Source organism: Bombina bombina, chromosome 1 (assembly GCF_027579735.1).
Source record: "Bombina bombina isolate aBomBom1 chromosome 1, aBomBom1.pri, whole genome shotgun sequence".
NCBI classification, from domain to species: domain Eukaryota; kingdom Metazoa; phylum Chordata; class Amphibia; order Anura; family Bombinatoridae; genus Bombina; species Bombina bombina.
In genome coordinates this window covers 838,186,290-838,209,265 of record NC_069499.1, presented here as the reverse complement: position 1 = coordinate 838,209,265, position 22,976 = coordinate 838,186,290, and the positions used below count along the sequence as shown (strand labels likewise).

The 22,976-nt window shown below is 37.9% G+C and overlaps 1 protein-coding gene across 6 annotated transcripts in view; it reads right to left on the bottom strand.

Moving 5' to 3' along the window:
• The window catches only part of LOC128646040 (IST1 homolog), a 247,831-nt gene that overhangs the window by 116,218 nt on the left and 108,637 nt on the right, over window positions 1-22,976 (bottom strand). For all 6 annotated transcript variants that reach the window (XM_053699451.1, XM_053699455.1, XM_053699453.1 and 3 more), the window contains 2 exons: window positions 10,798-10,978; window positions 10,224-10,311 (listed from right to left, as the gene is read on the bottom strand). In XM_053699451.1, the coding sequence (XP_053555426.1) occupies window positions 10,224-10,311; window positions 10,798-10,978 (269 nt within the window). The remainder of the gene's footprint in view (window positions 1-10,223; window positions 10,312-10,797; window positions 10,979-22,976) is intronic.

Here is a 22,976-nt window from a genome sequence, read left to right as displayed (position 1 = left end):
TGGGGTAAGACACACTTGGCTACAGAAATAAGTAACAAATAATAAAATATAGCTGCAAGCAGCGATAGAGGTGGCCATGCGCATTGACTTTGCAATGGCATACAAGCAGCTAAGTCACAATATAAAGCTTTATAGAAATTTTAAAAATTCTAACATTAGCATTTGGAAAAAAAACACATTTTCGAACATTTTGCATTTTTCAAGATGGCTGCCCAGCCATATGACCAATGCATTCATCACGATCAGAGGTAACTCTAGGTCATAAGATATTGTTTTACAGCAAATTTGCAACCGCTTATGTTAAAGCTGTGAAAGATAACACATTTTCAAAATTTTTGTGTAAACCAATATGGCTGCCACAGCTTGTGACCAATTCCTTTAACATGAACAACTGTGATTCTAGGTCACAATATAAGGTTACTTAGCTAGTTTCACAGTTCTAACATAAGAGGTTGTAGAGAAAATAGATTTTTGACATTTTTGCGCAAAACGAAATGGCTGCCTAATCATATGATATACAGCCTCCATATTATGCACAATTGTTCTTACCATAGATGTCAATAAACATGGCAAAAATAAAGCATTTTTGTAAAACGGTTTTTGTTTTATTATTAATTTAAAAATATCGTTAAGCATTTTTGAACAATTCAAAATGGCTGCCAAACCACATGACCTATAAACTTCTCTTGAACAAATTTGAATGTTAGTCATAAGATAACTCTATAAACAAAATTTCAAGTCTGTGCCATAAGCAGTTTCGGAGAAGAAGATTTTTGTAGTTTTTAAAAACCGCGCATACGAAACAAAATGGCTGTCAAGCTATGCATTGTAGGGCTTTCAAATTGCACATAGTAATGCTCACTATAGACCTCTATAATTTGCAGAAGTTTTATGAAAATTTGCAAATGTTTTATTTCACGAAGGCGACTGCGCAGTGCGAATTTTTACTGCAATATTGCCTTTAGGGGTCATGACTATGTGTACTCATGTGTCTGCTACACTGTAATATAGTTAAATAGTGTAAACATAATGCATAAAGTGCAAATTTACGCAATTAAACTGCGATAAAAAGGCGAATGGCTCATAGCAGCTATGTTGATTATGGAAAATTCGCAGTTTGAACAAACTTGGTAGAGGACCTTGCAAGGAGCACATGTGCAAAATTGCGCTTCATTGCACTTAGCAGTTGCAGAGAAGAAGATGTTTAAAGATTTTCGCACATTTCAAAATGGCAGCTAGGTCATGTGACTAAATCACTTCTCTTGAACAAACTTTATTCTAGGTCAATACAGCAGTACACACAGCAAGTTCCACAACTGTATCATAAGCGGTTCTGGAGAAGAAGATTTTCAAGCGGTTGTCGAAATTTGTCGCAAAAAGCAATATGGCTGCTAGATCACATGACCTATGAGATTTATGTTGCATAGGATTATGCACAGCATAGATCTTTAGCATTGTGCCAAGTTTCATGAGTTTTTGAGTTATGCTGTTGTTTTTATAAGCACTTGAAAAAGTGGCGGAATAATAATAATAATAATAATAATAAAAAAATAATAATAATAATCTTGACAATAACAATAGGTTGTCCTGCAACTTCGTTGCATGGCCACCTAAAAATATATATATATATATTTTTTTTTAAAAGACCAGTTTATAGGTACTGGCAGACAGCTGCCAGTACCTAAGATGGTGCCTAACAGTTAGAGGGGGAGGTTTAGAGAGCTGTTTGGGGGATAAGGGAGGTTGGGGGGTAAGGAACCTACACTGCAGAAAATATAAAAATAAGAGAAAAAAATATTGAAAAAAAATAAAAGGCTTATATTTTCATACTGGCAGACTGTCAGTACCTAAGATGTGGGTTACCAGTGGGGGAGGGAAGAGAGCTGTTTGAGAGTGACCAGGTAAGGATCAGGGGGTAGAAAGTGTCAGGTAGGAGGCTAATCTCTACACTAAAGCTAAAATTAACCCTTTAAGATACTTAATTAACCCCTTCACTGTCTGGAATAATAGAAGTGTGGCGCGCAGCTGCAATTAGTGGCTTTCTAATTACCAAAAAGCAATGGCAAAGCTATATATGTCTGCTATTTCTGAACAAAGGGGATCCCAGAGAAACTTTTACAAACATCTGTGCCATGATTGCACAAGCAGTATGTAAATAATTTCTGTGAGAAACCCAAAGTTTGTGAAAAAAGTAGTAACTTTGTTTTATTTGATCGCAGTTGGTGGTGAAATGGTGGTATGAAATATACCAAATGGGCCTAGATCAATACCTTGGGCTGTCTTCTTAAAACTATATATAAGTAAATGTAATGCAGGAGTCCCCGATCTAATCCGTGATCTATTTAACAGGGTGAGACAGAGATAAACACATACGGATTATTTAGTCCCAGAAAGTTATTAGTAGTCCTGGACTGAAGGTAACCAAGTAATAATAGGGTGTAATTTATGCTTCCCCCCTGAACATACCTCCGCTTCTGCCTATATATCTTGTAGTTATACAGGGTGGCGGTATAATCCGCTACCTGTTAGGTGAATAGAGCTCCTCGATACTGCTGCCACGTACACAAAGTGCTGAGTAATCATTGGAATGCCTGGACTTACGTTGGACTTCTGTTCCAAACGAGCGATGTAACCCCTCTGGAGCAGGTCCGGTCTGTATGTCATCTGGTAGGCGTGCTGATAGCAGTGAGCGTGTTGCCGGTCGAAGACTTCCTGGTGTGTCACCAGTGAAGTGTGATGATGATAGGCTATTGGAAGGAGGGAAGGGGGGAGGCTCCTCAAATAAAGGAAAAAGTTCCAGTAGGTTGTTTAGAGGACCAAAAACAGTATTCCCAACCGTAGTAATATATAGAAAAAGGGCAAAAAGTAGTCACGCTTGAAGAAGAAGAGTCTTGGTAAACAAAAGAAAGGTTTATTGGACAAATCAAAGCGAAGTAAGGGTATGGGTCACATTCAATGATGCCATCACTGACTGTGACCCGTAGCCTTACTCGCTTGGATTTGTCCAATAAACCCTTTTTTGTTTACCAAGACTCTTCTTCTTCAAGCGTGACTACTTTTTGCCCTTTTTCTATACTTAAAAATATATATATATAGTTTTGACAGGTAAATAAAAAAAGGCTCTATTTCTCTTTAAATGGAGTGATAGCAAAAATGCTAAAAATTCTTTGGTATTTTGGGCAAGTTTTTGTCTGAAAGTCACGGTAATGAAAGGGTTAAAAAAACAATTCTTCCCAAAAAAGGTTTGTTTACTATGTATCACAAAAAAGGTAGCGCAACTCCGTTGCTCGTTCCAGTTCTCTCTTATTAAACAAGAAGTACTCCCAAATACAATGTTACATATAGTTATATTTGAAAGGTTTTATTCATTGGGGCCGATTTATTAAGCAGCGTATGCTGCTCATTACGCATGAGTTTGTTTACATAGTAGATAAGGTTGAAAAAAGACCGAAGTCCATCGAGTTCAACCTATACAAATCTAAAATACTTACAAAAAGCTCCAGTTAAGCTTAAAGGGACACTGAACCCAAAAATTCAGATAGAGCATGACATTTTAAGCAACTTTCTAATTTACTCCTATTATTAAATGTTCTTCATTCTCTTGGTATCTTTATTTGAAATGCAAGAATGTAAGTTTAGATGCCGGCCCATTTTTGGTGAACAACCTGGGTTGTTCTTGCTGATTGGTGGATAAATTCATCCACCAATAAAAAAGTGCTGTCCAGAGTCCTGAACAAAAAAAGCTGATGCCTTCTTTTTCAAATAAAGATAGCAAGAGAACAAAGAAAAATTGATAATTGGAGTAAATTAGAAAGTTGCTTAAATTTGCATGCTCTATCTGAATCACAAAAGAAAAAATGTGGGTTCAGTGTCCCTTTAAATAATACCACTAAAAGGGACCCATTTAATACTAGCAATCATATCCATGAATTTTGTTTCTAGACAGAAATGTATCCAAACAATTTTTAAATGTATCTAGGGTATTGGCATTCACTACCTCCTTTTGTAATGAGTTCCACAATTGTATTGTTCTTACAGTGAAAAAATGTTTCCGTTGCAGGAGATTAAATCTCCTTTCCTCCAAACTTAAATTGTGACCTCTTGTCACAAACAATTTTCTTTGAATAAACAGAGCTTCTGCCATCTCTGTATATGAGCCTTGAATATATTTATATAAAGTAATCATGTCACCTCTCAAGCGCCTTTTTTCTAAAGAAAACAGACCCAGTTTGGCTAGCCTCTCCACATAGCTTAAATTATCCATTCGAAAAAAGAAAAAGTCGTAATCAACCTGCGCCAAATTAAACCACCACACAGGTTCCTCCTAGAGAGGCGAGATCTCCCAACCAGATCTCGATTGCAGGGTGATGAAAGCCAAAAGGGAGCGCTATACTATCCCTGATAAGGGACAGATTGCTTAGGGTGGTGTCCACGATGTATGTGTACTGATGGTATATGGTAGCCAATATCCTTAAAGGGACACTGTACCCAAAATTTTTCTTTTGAGATTCAGATTGAGCATGAAATTTTAAGCAACTTTCTAATTTACTACTATTATCAAATTGTCTTCATTCTCTTGGTATCTTTATTTGAAATGCAAGAATGTAAGTTTAAATGCCGGCCCATTTTTGGTGAACATAATGATAGCAAGAGAATGAAGAAATTGATAATAGGAGTAAATTAGAAAGTTGCTTAAAATTTCATGCTCAATCTGAATCACGAAAGAAATATTTTGGGTACAGTGTCCCTTTAATAAATAAGATAATATACAGTGGTATAAGCTTTAAGATTTAAAATTTAATAGTTGACAAAAAATGTTGTAGCATAAAACATAGTAAAACATTAAATAAAATACATTAAATGAAATATAATAAGTAAAATACAATATCACCAAATATGCCTGTATATGTTTTTACATATATATATATTTTTAAATGTTATTTATTTATTAGTTGCTGTTTGCATATATTTTTTAGATGTTATTTATTTATTAGTTGCTGTTTGTATTTATTTCTTCCATGTTTAGGAACCATCGAGTATCCATTAACACCAAATAACCTGAGTCAATGATACCAACACCAAGTTTCAGGCTAGCCGATATAGATTTAGACACCATTTTACCGCCTTTAGACATGTTTTCAGCTGGAAGCTTATGCCGTACAATAAGCGCATAACTGGAAGTAGACGTGACGTCACTTCCGGCAATAACATCCGGTCAACACACACGGCGGATAAATTATGGTACAACTAAATCCATCTATGGCACAACAAAATCGGATGTATATCCTTTACATCCGGGGTAAGCTTACCTACCCACATATGACACAATACTAATGCTAACATAGCGTTTTAGCGTGATTTTTATGGCGCAATTTTTAAAGGCGCCTAATTGGCCGATAGGACTATTTAAGGCAGGATTACTAATGCCGATACCAATCTTGAGAAAGGTCCAGACCTGACCGAAATGCGTAGATTAATATTGGTATCACGGCTCAGAGTTATTTGGTGAGTACAATACTTATTTGGCTCAGATTTAGTAGCATTATTGAACTATGTCTATTCTTTTTATTCTAGGTTTTTTTTTTACACCATTTCAAGTACTCAGCACACATTTCTAATTTGGAAGAAGACTACTATTCAATTAGGATATATATTCTATAACTCGTTCCATATTTTGGTTTAAATACACACAACCTTTTGGAGTATAAAGGACTTATTTCTAATAGGACTGTTACAACATCAAGCACCCAGCGGGTACATTCTCAATATCTATTAGGACATTTTTAGGACATTTTTTTATTTTTTGGCCACTTTTTTACACCTTTAATACACACATATACATATATATATATATATATATATATATATATATATATATATATATATATATATATATATATATATATATATGATTTTTTTCAAATTATTTTTTAATTTTTTTTTAATTTTCAATTTAATAATTTTTTTCAATTTTTGTTTTTTCACACCAAAGTTTAGTGATTGGCACGTTTTTCTCACAAGGATTCACAATTATTATGTTATTTATTTATTAGTTGCTGTTTGTCTATATTTTTTAGATGTTATTTATTTATTGGTTGCTGTTTGTATTTATTTCTTCCATGTTTAGGAACCATCGAGTATCCATTAACACCAAATAACCTGAGTCAATGATACCAACACCAAGTTTCAGGCTACCTAAGCTTACCTACTCACATATGACACAATACTAATGCTAACATAGCGTTTTGGCGTGATTTTTATGGCGCGATTTTTCAAGGTGCCTAATTGACCGATAGGACTATTTAAGGCAGGATTACTAATGCCGATACCAATCTTGAGAAAGGTCCAGACCGGACCGATATATATGATTTTTTTCAAATGATAATTTTTTAATTTATTTATTTATTTATTTTTAATTTTCAATTTAATAATTTTTTTCAATTTTTGTTTTTTCACACCAAAGTTTAGTGATTGGCACGTTTTTCTCACAAGGATTCACAATTATTATCATTTGATATAATTCAATTATATTTTGGATCAGGATTTAATCAAGATTATATTTAGATTTGGACACACCAATTTAGAATTGGACACAGCATTGTAGAATCTTATCACACGGACACACATTAAGTTTTTTTGGACATACAGTCTTGGGACCTATATCACTTTGGGATTTTATATGGACTAACGTTTGGATCCACCCCACTTATTTTTTATGTCATGTCAGTTATCCATATATTCTAAAAGATACTCTTTTATTACTGTACCATTGTACCCTTTTATTATTGTATTAATATTAATTATATTTCGTGATATTCTATTTTACTTATTATATTTCATTTAATGTATTTTATTTAATGTTTTACTGTAATTTATGCTACAACATTTTTTGTCAACTAATAAATTTTAAATTTTAAATCTTAAAGCTTATACCACTGTATATTATCTTATTTATTAAGGATATTGGCTACCATATACCATCAGTACACATACATCGTGGACACCACCTTAAGCAATCTGTCCCTTATCAGGGATAGTATAGCGCTCCCTTTTGGCTTTCATCACCCTTAAATTATCCATTCCCCTTATTAGCTTTGTGGCCCTTCTCTGAACTTTTTCTAGTTCTGCAATATCTTTTTTGGAGATCGGTCCACAAAACCTCCATATTAGCTTTGTGGCCCTTCTCTGAACTTATTTTAGGTCTGCAATGTTGTCTTTTTTTTTTTTATCATCAATCCCCAGAACTGCACTCCATACTCAAGGTGAGGTCTTACCAGGGATTTATATAGTGACAGAATTATTGTTCCTCTCTTGAATCAATGCCTCTTTTAATATATGCTAGTATCTTATTCGCCTTTGAAGCCGCTGCCCTGCATTGTGCACCCATCTTTAGCTTGTTACTTATTACTACTCCTAAATCCCTTTCCTCTTCTGTTTGGCTAAGTCTTGTCCCATTTAAATAATATGTTGCCTGCTTATTTTTACTTTCAAAATGTAGAACGTTACATTTTCCCTTATTAAATCTAATTTTCCATTTACCTGCCCATACTTCTAATTTTTGCAGATCTCTTTGTAACGAAAGTCCATCCTGCTCTGACCTAATGAGCTTACTTAACTTAGTATAATCTGCAAAAATAGAGATGTCGCTATTTAATCCTTACTCCAAGTCATAAAAATATTAAAAAGATCAGGGCCCAGTACTGATCCCTGGGGGACTCCACTGATTACCTTTGTCCAATCTGAGTATGATCCATTCACTACTACTTGTTGCTCCCTATCTTTTATCCAGTTATTTATCCATGAGCTAACATTTTCAGCTATTCATGTGACACTGTATCAAATTACGGTGACATGAGGATTATTCACACCTGTTTCTTCTCATTATAGTAGGTAAAATTTGTTATATAGTCTTTCACGGGTGCTGCCTAGGAGATTTCCGTTTACTTTAGATGGAGTGTTGGGTAACTTTGTTGCAGGCAATGTTTCAGTTGTAATTAGTAAGGGTACCTTGCATCCATCTGGCTGCTGGTGCACTGCACAGGAACATTGAGGACTATAATCGCAAACGGATGAAAGAGGAGAGACAATGTAGCAACAGAAAAAGCCCATGGCTGGAAGAATAAACACGTGAGTAGTTACGTGCACCAGGGAAGGAAGGATAAGACCAGCAGCCAGAAGGATACAAGGTACCCTTACTAATTACAACTGAAACATTGCTTGCAACAAAGTTACCCAACACTCCATCTAAAGTAAATGGAAATCCCTTAGACAGCACCCGTGAAAGACTATGGGAATAATTTATTAAGCAGTGGATGCTGCATTGGAGCCCCATTGTTTCTGGTCTGCCAGAAACCTAAGTTAAGAAGCAGTGAAAGATTTAGGTGGCAGCTAGAAATCATCACGATCCAATTCGGGATGATTGACGGCCCCTGCTAGCGGCCGATTGGCCACGAGTGAGCAGGGAGCAGCATTGCATTAGCATTTCACCAGAATAACACTATTAAGCTCAATAGTAGAACTATATATATAAAATAATATTGTTTCAAAAGAAGGCCAATGCAAAGTAACATTCTTCTAATATTTAGCATCCTTTTAACATTTAGCAAGAGCAGCATGTACTTAGAATATGGGCTCAATTTATCAAGCAGTGGATGCTGCTTCGGATGCTCATCGTTTCAGACTCACCTGAAACAAAAGTTAAGAAGCAGCCAACCGTTGCTCCTTAACCTATCCACCACCTAAAAGGTGGTGGATTGAATTCATCCCGATCTGATATGATCGGGATGTTTGACAGCCCCTGCTAGTGGACGATTGGCCGCCAGTGAGCAGGGGGCAGCATTGCACAAGCATTTCTAGTGAAAAGCTTGTGCAATGATAAATGTGGACAGTGTATGCTATCCGCCTGCAGCAATGTCCAGCAGATCTGCCTGTTCCTCTTAGGAAACTCTGGCCTAGATTATGAGTTGTGCGTTAGCCTTAAAAAGCAGCGTTAAAAGATCCTAACGCTGCTTTTTAACATCCGCTGGTATTATGAGTCTTGAAAGTACAGGTGCACCGCTCACTTTTTTGTCCAGACTCGGAAATACCTCAAATCCACTTACGTCAATTGCGTATCCTATATTTTCAATGGGACTTGCATAGCGCCGGTATTACGAGTCTGACCAAAAGAGAGTGGTAGACCCTCTCCTGTCAAGCCTGGTACCGCATTTAAAAGTCAGTAGTTAAGAGTTTTACCTACATTTATTAACCCCTAATCTGCCGTCCCCTAGGTCGCCGCCACTATAATAAAGTTATTAACCCCTAAACCTAAGTCTAACCCTAACCTTAACACCCCCTAACTTAAATATAATTTAAATAAAATTACTACAATTAACTAAATTATTCCTATTTAAAACTAAATACTTACCTATAAAATAAACCATAAGCTTGCTACAATATAACTAATAGTTATATTGTAGCTAGCTTAGGGTTTATTTTTATTTTACAGGCAACTTTGTATTTATTTTAACTAGGTAGAATAGTTATTAAATAGTTATTAACTATTTAATAACTACCTAGTTAACTACCTAGTTAAAATAAAGACAAATTTACCTGTAAAATAAAACCTAACCTAAGTTACAATTACACCAAACACTACACTACAGGTGTCGGCGATGTTGGGGGCAGCAGATTAGAGGTTCATAAGTGTAAGATTAGGGGTGTTTAGACTCGTGGTTCATGTTAGGGTGTTAGGTGTAGACATAAATGTATTTTCCCCATAGAAATCAATGGGGCTGCGTTAGGAGCTTTACGCTGCTTTTTTGCAGGTGTTTGCAGTTTTTTTTTAGCCGGCTCTCCCCCATTGATTCCTATGGGGAAATCGTGCACAAGCACGTTTTACCAGCTCACCGCTAATGTAAGCAGCGCTGGTATTGAGGTGAGATGTGGAGCAAAATTTTGCTCTACGCTCACTTTTTTGCGGCTAATGCCGGGTTTGTAAAAACCCATAATACCAGCGCTATCTGTAAGTGAGCGTTGAGCATAAACTGCTCGTTAGCACCGCACGGCCTCTAACGCAAAACTCGTAATCTAGGCGTCTGTTTTTACAGATTGTTGTGATAATTTTAGTTTTTGATGGGTAATATTTTTAGCGTTTTCGTCACTTCCTTGCATACCGAGCACATGGAATATCAGAACTGTGCAGTACATCAACAGAAGCATCCCATGTTTCTTATTCTACTTACTATCTTTAATTCAGGTACTTCTGTCTGCAAATGTGGAGCTGCCCAGATCAATGTAGAGACAGCTTCTGCCAAGCCAGGGTCCAGATTCCTACATAAAATAGAATTACTATATCATAATAAACATAACTTTTTTTTTAATAAAAAAGTGACTTTCTGTCCCCCCCCTGACAATGTACTGTTTCATTCTTCTTCATGTTATTTTTCTCAGTCATCATACAAATATTAAGACAAGCATTTCCTCTTGTTCTACATAAAATAGGACAAAAGAAAACTATCAAATAGTCTCACACCTACATACTTTCTATAAAGTTTAAAATCTCAGTCTGTATTTGCTTCTTTAATATGTTTTCTGGATAACTTCATGGTTCTGTGCAGGTCATTTCGCTTACCAAATTATGCAGTTTGAAGTTATAGCATCCTTAAAGTATTATTCTTTCTCATTTCTGCTTTCTAGTTAATATGGACCACATGGACCTCTTTTTTAAAATACACGCAAGTTTTTCAAGAGACATGGACAACCATAGACATATATTTTCCTATTATGCTAATATTTTATCATTGGGAAGAAGCTTACTTCATTGACTGGATAATTCCATATCTTGCAAGCAGCAAGTCACAGTACAGTTCCAGGATCTCCATAGCCTCTACAAGATAGTCTTCTCTAATAATATGTTCCACACGAATCCGAGCTCTCTCATCCTTTCTAGATGACAAGTAATCAGCTATCTCCTTTCTGGATTTCAGTGCTAATTCAGCTAGGATGAGATAAATACTCATAAAAGGGAAACAGCAGTATATATTTTTGCATACATATAAAATCACAGTTAAAGGGTTATGATAACAAATAAAAAACAACATTTTTACCTGATAAGTTAATTTCTTTCATGATGGTGAGAGTCTACAACCCATCACATGTGGGATTAAAGTCCAGTCCTACAGGAGGCGGCAAAACACCCCACACAATAGTACTTTAATCCCTCCCACTATCTCCTGATTCCATAGTCATACATATGGCCAAGAGAAGGAGAAAATAAGAACACAGGAAAGGAAAAGCAGGATAAAGGAAGTGCAAACTGGTGTGGAAAACCAATGGAGGGCCTCATAGACTCTCACTGTTCAGTCCTACAGGAGTAAGCAAAACACCTCACATAACCGTGCTTTAATCCGTCACACTTTCCCATAATTCCTTAGTCATACATATGGTCAATTGAAAGGAGAATATAAAAAAAGTAGGGAGGAAAAAATGAGGCAAACTGATACTGCCTCCAACAGTCTCGTAGACTCTCACCATCATAAAATAAATTAATTTATCAGGTGTAAGGGATTGGAAACTTTTCATAATTCCATGCACACATAATTTATCAAACAGTTAATGTACAGTTGTGCTCATAAATTTACATACCCTGGCAGAATTTATGATTTCTTGGCCATTTTTCAGAGAATATGAATAATAACACAAATCTTTTTCTTTCACTCATGGTTAGTGTTTGGCTGAAGCCATTTATTATCTATCTGTTTACTCTATTTAAATCATAATGACAACAGAAACTACCCAAATGACCCTGATCAAAATTTTACATACCCTGGGGATTTTGGCCTGATAACATGCACACAAGTTGACACAAAGGGGCCCATTTATCAAGCTCCAAACGGAGCTTGTGGGCCCGTGTTTCTGGCGAGTCTTCAGACTTGCCAGAAACAGCAAGTTATGAAGCAGTGGTCTAAAGAACGTTGCTCCATAACCCTGTCCGCCTGCTCAGAGCAGGCGGACAGGAATCGCCGAAAATCAACCCAATAGAGTACGATCGGGTTGATTGACACCTCCCTGCTGGCGGCCCATTGGCTGCGAGTCTGCAGGGGGCAGCATTGCACCAGCAGCTCTTGTGAGCTGCTGGTGCAATGCTGAATACGGAGAGTGTATTGCACTCCGCATTCAGCGAGGTCTTGTGGACCTGATCCGCACTGTCGGATCAGGTCCGCAAGACCTTTGATAAATAGACCCCATAGGGATTTGAATGGCTATTAAAGGTAACATCCTCACCTGTGATCTGTTTGATTGTAATTAGTGTGTGTGTATAAAAGGTCAATGAGTTTCTGGACTCCTGACAGACCCTTGCACCTTTCATCCAGTGCTGCACTTAGAGTTTGAACACTGCTGATTTGCATTCTCAATTCCTTGGATTTCTTTTTATATCCCTTTCCTGTTTTATACAGTTCAACTACCTTTTCCCGCAGATCCTTTGACAATTCTTTTGCTTTCCCCATGTCAGGTATTCCACCTTAAACTGACTTGTGTAAATAACTTCCAATACCACCTTTATTCATTAGACCAACCTACCTACTCTATATCACCTGTCTTCTAACAAGTGCTTAGTTATTGAGTGTTATAGGAGTAACATAGTTGCTCTCTCTGTTTTATCCTAAGCTATTTTGGATTACAAATTACTGTTCTATTCTCCTTTATCTACTGAGATATTTCAAGCATCCTAAACAATAGGAAACTTTCCAATCATTAAACTGCCTGCAGCACAGGATCTTTACAAACTGGGAGACTGATTCCCACTTCATGCTGACTCCCACAAGCTGCAGCAATCATCTCCTCTCAAAGGAAACAATTGTGCTACAATACCAAACCTCTGCTCTTTTGTTTGTCACAGTCACAGTAACTAAGTCTGCCGCTGACTAATTACATTAAAGGCTCTAAGGAATAACAACCTGTAATTGAGTTCCAGTTTCCATACAGCCGCTCTGTCTCTTACCTGATTGCATTGCTTCACTGTTGCCTGTCAGCTGCAGATCAGAAACTCTCCTCTCAATGAAAATAACTGCAAGCAAAGTGTCCTGAGGTTGTGGTAAGCATGAACATGTTCTAATATGTATATATGTGAAGTTTCTCATCACTGCAATTCGTTACTCACCTGGTATATGATAACAAGAGACACTGTTCAGTTAATCAGGACTGCCTGCTTAATTATATATATAGCTCTTCCTCATAGAGAGAGACATTCTTCTGATTTATTTCTGAGATCATAACCAGGTTCATACCTGAATAAACCTCAACTGTATCTTACCAAAAATTCACTGTGAGCTAGCTGGTTGTCTTCCTGATAAGATAAATCTCAGCTCCATTGAGACATTTTAAAACAGTTTTGCAGTTGCAGATCCAAACAACTGTCTTCATCAGTTGAATCCTAACACCCCATGACTCAGAATCCAGTAACGTCAGTGCAGCACTGGATGAAAGATGCAAGGGTCTGTCAGGAGTCCAGAAACTCATTGACCTTTTATACACACACACTAATTACAAGCAAACATATCACAGGTGAGGATTGTTACCTTTAATAGCCATTCAAACCCCTTTGTGTCAACTTGTGTGCATATTATCAGACCAAAATCACCAGGGTATGTAAACTTTTGATCAGGGTCATTTGGGGAGTTTCTGTTGTTATTATGATTTAAAAAGAGTAAACAGTTGATTGATAATAAATGGCTTCAGCCAAACACTAACCATGAGTGAAAGAAAAGTTTTTGTGTTATCATTCATATTCTCTGAAAAATGGCCAAGAAATCATAAATTCTGCTATGGTATGTAAACTTATGAGCACAACTGTATTAGCAGTTTATGTTAAAGCTTTGCTTTTAGAACACATATATAAAGCATGAATATATATATAGTGTGTGTGTGTGTATATATATATATATATATATATATATATATATATACACTGCTCAAAAAAATAAAGGGAACACTAAAATAACACATCCTAGATCTGAATGAATAAAATATTCTAATTAAATACTTTGTTCTTTACATAGTTGAATGTGCTGACAACAAAATCACACAAAAATTAAAAAATGGAAATCAAAATTTTCAACCCATGGAGGTCTGGATTTGGAGTCACACTCAAAATTAAAGTGGAAAAACACACTACAGGCAGATCCAACTTTGATGTAATGTCCTTAAAACAAGTCAAAATGAGGCTCAGTAGTGTGTGTGGCCTCCACGTGCCTGTATGACCGCCCTACAACGCCTGTGCATGCTCCTGATGAGGTGGCGCATGGTCTCCTGAGGGATCTCCTCCCAGACCTGGACTAAAGCATCCACCAACTCCTGGACAGTCTGTGGTGCAAAGTGAAGTTGGTGGATGGAGCGAGACATGATGTCCCAGATGTGCTCAATTGGATTCAGGTCTGGGGAACGGGAGGGCCAGTCCATAGCATCAATGCCTTCGTCTTGCAGGAATTGCTGACACACTCCAGCCACATGAGGTCTAGCATTGTCTTGCATTAGGAGGAACCAAGGGCCAACCGCACCAGCATATGGTCTCACAAGGGGTCTGAGGATCTCATCTTGATACCTAATGGCAGTCAGGCTACTTCTGGCGAGCACATGGAGGGCTGTTCGGCCCCTCAAAGAAATGCCACCCCACACCATTACTGACCCACTGCCAAACTGGCCATGCTGGAGGATGTTGCAGGCAGCAGAACGTTCTCCACGGCGTCTCCAGACTGTCACGTCTGTCAAATGTGCTCAGTGTGCCCCTGCTTTCATCTGTGAAGAGCACAGGGCGCTAGTGGCGAATTTGCCAATCTTGGTGTTCTCTGGCAAATGTCAAACGTCCTGCACGGTGTTGGACTGTAAGCACAACCCCCACCTTTTGACGTTGGGTCCTCATACCACCCTCATGGAGTCTGTTTCTGACCGTTTGAGCAGACACATGCACATTTGTGGCCTGCTGGAGGTCATTTTGCAGGGCTCTGGCAGTGCTCCTCCTGTTCCTCCTTGCACAAAGGCGGAGGTAGCGGCCCTGCTGCTGGGTTGTTGCCCTCCTACGGCCTCCTCCACGTCTCCTGATGTACTGGCCTGTCTCCTGGTAGCGCCTCCATGCTCTGGACACTACACTGACAGACACAGCAATCCTTCTTGCCACAGCTCGCACTGATGTGCCATCCTGGATGAGCTGCACTACCTGAGCCACTTGTGTGGGTTGTAGACTCCGTCTCATGCTACCACTAGAGTGCAAGCACCACCAGCATTCAAAAGTGACCATAACATCAGCCAGAAAGCATAGGAACTGAGAAGTGGTCTGTGGTCACCACCTGCAGAACCACTCATTTATTGGGGGTGTCTTGCTAATTGCCTATAATTTCCACCTGTTGTCTATCCCATTTGCACAACAGCATGTGAAATTGATTGTCACTCAGTGTTGCTTCCTAAGTGGACAGTTTGATTTCACAGAAGTGTGATTGACTTGGAGATACATTGTGTTGTTTAAGTGTTCCCTTTATTTTTTTGAGCAGTGTATATATATCTATCATATGCCTTTAAGAGTATTGTCTTTCAGAAATAAGTTACACATGTATTTCTATCTGCCTTTCTGTTCACATAGCAGAGGCTCTATTATCTATAATATCTAGAAAGACGGGGTGTAACATTCCAAGAGACAGATAGTGCTAAGCTATCAAGGCAATATTTGCTTGTTATGAGAAAAACTCTTATTTTGTTAAAATGCTTGCTAAATTAAATAATATGATAAAAATAATGTTAGACACTAACAGTTTAATTATTAGAATTGCTAAGGGGGGCGGGAGAGTCTTTTGGGTAGCACTGTAATCACTGCTTGGTGTGCATTATTGCACTAAGTTCATAATAAACACTATTATTATTCTACTGCATTTTTGTGCGTCAGTTTCCCCTTTTCACTACTATCATGAGACCTAGTTTGTGCTTTCCCAGTGCCAGGACAAAACATCAGGTAAGCATAAATGTTGTTTTCTTTTATAAGACAATCGCCTAGATTTAGAGTTCTGCGGCCAAAGGGGTGCGTTAGCTACGCATGCTTTTTTCCCCCCACACCTTTTAAACAACGCTGGTATTGAGAGTTCTCAGAAGGGCTGCGTTAGGCTCCAGAAAGGGAGCGTAGAGGCATATTTACCGCCACTGCATCTCTCAATACCAGCGGTGCTTATGGACACGGCCAGCTTCAAAAACGTGCTTGTGCACGATTCCCCCATAGGAAACAATGGGGCAGTTTGAGCTGAAAAAAACCTAACACCAGCAAAAAAGCAGCGTTCAGCTCCTAACGCAGCCCCATTGTTTCCTATGGGGAAACACTTCCTAAGTCTGCACCTAACACCCTAACATGTACCCCGAGTCTAAACACCCCTAACCTTACACTTATTAACCCCTAATCTGCCGCCCCCGCTATCGCTGACCCCTGCATATTATTTTTAACCCCTAATCTGCCGCTCCGTACACCACCGCAACCTACGTTATCCCTATGTACCCCTAATCTGTTGTAACCCTATATTATATTTATGAACCCCTAATCTGCCGCCCCAATGTCGCCGCCACCTACCTACAATTATTAACCCCTAATCTGCCGAACGGACCTCACCGCTACTCTAATAAATGTATTAACCCCTAAAGCTAAGTCTAATTCTAACCCTAACACCCCCCTAAGTTAAATATAATTTTATTCTAACGAAATAAAATAATTATTATTAAATAAATTAATCCTATTTAAATCTAAATACTTACCTGTAAAATAAGCCCTAATATAGCTACAATATAACTAATAATTATATTGTAGCTATTTTAGGATTAATATTTATTTTACAGTCAACTTTGTATTTATTTTAACCAGGTACAATTGCTATTAAATAGTTAATAACTATTTAATAGCTACCTAGTTAAAATAATTACAAAATTACCTGTAAAATAAATCCTAACCTAAGTTACAATTAAACCTAACACTACACTATCAATAAATTAATTAAATAAACTATCTACAATTATCTACAATTAAATCAACTAAACTAAATTACAAAAAAAACAAACACTAAATTACAAAAAAAACAAATACTAAATTACAAAAAATAAAAAAAGATTACAAGAATTTTAAACTAATTACACCTACTCTAAGCCCCCTAAAGAAATAACAAAGCCCCCAAAAATAATAAAATGCCCTACCCTATTCTAAAATAAAAATTGTAAAGCTCTTTTACCTTACCAGCCCTTAAAAGGGCCTTTTGCGGGGCATGCCCCAAAGAAAACAGCTCTTTTGCATTTAAATAAACATACAATACCCCCCCAACATTACAACCCACCACCCACATACCCCTAATCTAACCCAAGCCCCCCTTAAAAAACCTAACACTAAGCCCCTGAAGATCTTCCTACCTTGTCTTCACCACGCCGGGTATCACCGATCCGTCCAGAAGAGGGTCTGAAGTCTTCCTCCTATCCGGCAAGAAGAGGTCCAGAATAGGGTCCGAAGTCTTCCTCCTATCCAGCAAGAAGAGGTCCAGAAGAGGCTCAGAAGTCTTCCTCCTATCCGGCAAGAAGAGGAGATCCGGACCGGCAAACATCTTCATCCAAGCGGCATCTTCTATCTTCTTCCATCCGGTGAGGAGCGGGACCATCTTGAAGCAGCCGACGCAGATCCATCCTCTTCCAACGATGTCCTAAGTCCAAATGAAGGTTCCTTTAAATGACGTCATCCAAGATGGCGTCCCTCGAATTCCGATTGGCTGATAGGATTCTATCAGCCAATCGGAATTAAGGTAGGAAAAATCTGATTGGCTAGTTCAATCGGATTGGCTGATCCAATCAGCCAATCAGATTGAGCTCGCATTCTATTGGCTGATCGGAACAGCCAATAGAATGTGAGCTTAATCTGATTGGCTGATTGGATCAGCCAATCCGATTGAACTTGAATCTGATTGGCTGATTCAATCAGCCAATCAGATTTTTCCTACCTTAATTCCGATTGGCTGATAGAATCCTATCAGCCAATCGGAATTCGAGGGACGCCATCTTGGATGACGTCATTTAAAGGAACCTTTATTAGGACTTAGGACGTTGTTGGAAGAGGATGGATCCACGTTGGCTGCTTCAAGATGGTCCCGCTCCACGCCAGATGGAAGAAGATAGAAGATGCCGCTTGGATGAAGATGTTTGCTGGTCCGGATCTCCTCTTCTTGCCGGATAGGATGAAGACTTCGGAGCCTCTTCTGCACCTCTTCTTGCCGGATAGGAGGAAGACTTCGGATCCTCTTCTGGACGGATCGGTGATACCTGGCATGGTGAAGACAAGGTAGGAAGATCTTCAGGGGCTTAGTGTTAGGTTTTTTAAGGGGAGTTTGGATTAGATTAGGGGTATGTGGGTGGTGGGTTGTAATGTTGTTGGGTATTGTATGTTTATTTAAATGCAAAAGAGCTGTTTTCTTTGGGGCATGCCCCGCAAAAGGCCCTTTTAAGGGCTGGTAATTTAAAAGAGCTTTACAATTCTTATTTTAGAATAGGGTAGGGCATTTTTTTATTTTGGGGGGGCTTTGTTATTTTTTTTAGGGGGCTTAGAGTAGGTGTAATTAGTTTAAAATTCTTGTAATCTTTTTTTATTTTTTGTAATTTAGTGGGGTTTTTTGTAATTTAGTGTTTGTTTTTTTTGTAATTTAGTTTAGTTGATTTAATTGTAGATAATTGTAGATAGTTTATTTAATTAATTTATTGATAGTGTAGTGTTAGGTTTAATTGTAACTTAGGTTAGGATTTATTTTACAGTTAATTTTGTAATTATTTTAACTAGGTAGCTATTAAATATTTATTAACTATTTAATAGCTATTGTACCTGGTTAAAATAAATACAAAGTTGCCTGTAAAATAAATATTAATCCTAAAATAGCTACAATATAATTATTAGTTATATTGTAGCTATATTAGGGTTTATTTTAAAGGTAAGTATTTAGATTTAAATAGGATTAATTTATTTAATAAGATTTATTTTATTTCGTTAGATTTAAATTATATTTAACTTAGGGGGTGTTAGGGTTAGGGTTAGACTTAGCTTTAGGGGTTAATACATTTATTAGAGTAGCGGCGAGGTCCGGTCAGCAGATTAGGGGTTAATACTTGAAGTTAGGTGTCGGCGACGTTAGGGAGGGCAGATTAGGGGTTAATACTATTTATTATAGGGTTTGCGAGGCGGGAGTGAGGCGGATTAGGGGTTAATACATTTATTATAGTAGCGGTGAGGTCCGGTCGGCAGATTAGGGGTTAATAATTGTAGGTAGGTAGCGGCGACATTGGGGGGGGCAGATTAGGGGGTAATAAATATTATGTAGGGGTCGGCGATGTTAGGGGCAGCATATTAGGGGTACATAGGGATAATGCAGGTTGCGGCGGTGTGCGGTCGGCAGATTAGGGGTTAAAAAAATTTAATAGAGTGGCAGCGATGTGGGGGGACCTCGGTTTAGGGGTATATAGGTAGTTTATGGGTGTTAGTGTACTTTAGAGAACAGTAGTTAAGAGCTTTATGAACCGGCGTTAGCCCAGAAAGCTCTTAACTCCTGGCTTTTTTCTGCGGCTGGTATCTTGTCATTAGATTTCTAACGCTCACTTCAGCCAAGACTCTAAATACCGGCATTAGAAAGATCCCATTGAAAAGATAGGATACGCAAATGGTGTAAGGGGATCTGCGGTATGGAAAAGTCGCGGCTGGAAAGTGAGCGTTAGACCCTTTCCTGACTGACTCTAAATACCAGCGGGCGGCCAAAACCAGCGTTAGGAGCCCCTAACGCTGGTTTTGACGGCTAACGCAGAACTCTAAATCTAGGCGAATGAGAGTCCATGAGCCATCACATGTGGGATCCAATACTCAAGCTGTGAAGTCCACGAGGTAGAGTGTTAAAATGGTAAAATTTGGTAAAGGTATGTAGAGATGACAAAGTAGCTAACTTGCAAATCTGTTCAATGGAAACTTATCTTCTAAAAGCCCAAGAGGTAGATACTGCTTTGGTATAATGAGCAATAATTGAGGGGGACACTTCCATGCTACTAGGTATGCTACACTAATCAAAGCTTTAAGGTAATGGCAGTAGCCTTCTGTCCCTTGCAGGACTTGAGAAAAAAAAGGAAGGAAGAAGAATTTCTGAATTGTTTAGTGGCTTGAAGATACAATTCAAGGCTTTTACTACATCCAAATGTAACTACAATTTCCGAATTGATGTTTTCATAAGAAGAGTAGATTGTTCTTAAAAAAAGAAAGCTTTATCCTGATGTAAAATCATTCAAGGAGAATCATAAGATAGAACAGAAAGCTCAGATACTCTTCTGGCTGAAGAAAATGGGCAAGCCAAAGAGAACCTTTCAAAACAACATTTGAATGTTCAGACACTGGGGTAGATTTATTATGCTGCGGTTGCAGTTGTGTCTGCGCGAGCCTTCAGGCGCTTGCAGCTGTTTCTGTGTGAGCCTTCAGGTGGTGGACAGCAATCATTCCGATTGGATACAATCGGGATGATTGACACCCCCTGCAGGGGGGCGGCATTGCACAAGCATTTCACCATAAATGCTTGTGCAATTTTAAATGCTGACAGCGTATGCTGTCGGCATTTAGCGATTTCGGGTGGACATGATCCGCTACAGTGGATCATGTACGGCCAACACTTGATAAATCTACCCCCATACATAGGTTCAAATGATTATGCCTGAAGAACCCTAAAAAACAACAAGATATGGTTCCACAGAGGGGAAGCAGGCCTGATAACTGGTCTTATCCTGACCTAAGCTTGAACAAAGCCTTGAATGTCAGGAAGTCTCAAAATCTTCTTGTGATACAAGACTGAAAGGGCAGAAATTTGGCCTTAATAAAACTGGCGGATAATTCCTGTTAGAGGCCATCCTACAAAAAAAAAAAAAAAGAATTCAAGAAATTGTAATAGTGTTCTAACAGTAATTCTTAGATTTCATACCAGGGAAAGAAAACTTTCTAGACCTTGTGATAAATGCATCTCATAACAGGCTTTCTGACCTGAATTATCGGGACTATCACTTGATCTGAAAAACCTGATACAAAATCAAGCATTCAATCACCATGCCAACAAATTGAAAGATTTGAGATCTTGATGAAAGAAGGGACCTTGATAGAGAAGGTCCTTTCTGAGAGGAATTACATTTGTATCAGATCTGCATACCAAGTCCTGCAAGGCCATTCTGTTGCAATCACTTATGCAATTTTCTGTTTATCCTGGCTGTTATCCTGGATAGTAACACAAAAGGAGGAAAGATGTGAATGAGTTTGAATAATCAAGGAATCACTAGTGCATCTATTATAGTAGCTTGTGCAACTCAAGATTTTGCACAATACTGGGCTAGCATGAGATTCAAGTGAGAGGCCATGAGGTCTATTTCTTTTCAAAGATTTACATTCTGGTGAAATACCTCCTGATTCAAGCACCATTCACTAGTATGAAGGTACTGGCAACTGAGAAATTCTGTTTCCTAATTGTCCCCACCCAGAATGTGAATTGCTGAAATCATGCAATGATGGCATTCTTCCCAATCAATTAAAATAAAAACAGTAAGCATTGCCAGAGTGCTTAGGGAAGTATACAATTACTATCAGTGTACGCATACATGAGATTCAAAATAAAATTATAAACAAAATAAAGCTATTTATCCATGGAGCAAAAACTGATTTAGAAGCCCATTGTAGGACACTCACGGCTAGATTTGGAGTTTTGTCGGTAACGACCCGAAAAACTAACGCCCGCGTTTTACTGGCCGCACCATAAAAATAACTCTGGTATTGAGAGTCCACATAAAGGCTGCGTTAGGCTCCAAAAAAGGAGCGTAGAGCATTTTTAACGCAGCTTCAACTCTCGATACCAGAGTTGCTTACGGACGCGGCCAGCCTCAAAAACGTGCACGTGCACGATTCTCCCATAGGAAACAATGGGGCTGTTTGAGCTGAAAAAAAACCTAACACCTGCAAAAAAGCCGCGTTCAGCTCCTAACGCAGCCCCATTGTTTGCTATGCGGTAACCCTTCCGACGTCTGCACTTAACACTCTAACATGTACCCCGAGTCTAAACACCCCTAACCTTACACTTATTAACCCCTAATCTGCCGCCCCCGCTATCGCTGACCCCTGCATATTATTATTAACCCCTAATCTGCCGACCGAATCTCGCCGCTATTCTAATAAATGTATTAACCCCTAAAGCTAAGTCTAACACCCCCCTAAGTTAAATATAATTGAAATCTAACGAAATTAATTAACTCTTATTAACCCCTTAATGACCACAATGTACCCTGTATGTCACTGGTCGGTAAGGGTTTTTTCAGGACATAATATCACAAGTCTAGCAAGAAGACGTTATTAATACCCTCCCTCCAGCAGGCTTTGTGGAATAGAGCAGTCTCAACACCGGTGGCAAGACCGCGCTATAAAACAATCAAGTCCCAAAAAAAGGCCAGTGACATACAGGGTACGTCGCTGGTCCTTAAGGGGTTAAATAAATTATTCCTATTTAAAGCTAAATACTTACCTGTAAAATAAATCCTAATATAGCTACAATATAAATTATAATTATATTATAGCTATTTTAGGATTTATATTTATTTTACAGGTAACTTTGTATTTATTTTAACCAGGTACAATAGCTATTAAATAGTTAAGAAATATTTAATAGCTAAAATAGTTAAAATAATTACAAATTTACCTGTAAAAGAAATCCTAACCTAAGTTACAAATAAACCTAACACTAGACTATAAATAAATTAATTAAATAAACTACCTACAATTACCTACAATTAACCTAACATTACACTATCAATAAATTAATTAAATACAATTGCTACAAATAAATACAATTAAATAAACTAGCTAAAGTACAAAAAATAAAAAAGAACTAAGTTACAAAAAATAAAAAAATATTTACAAACATAAGAAAAATATTACAACAATT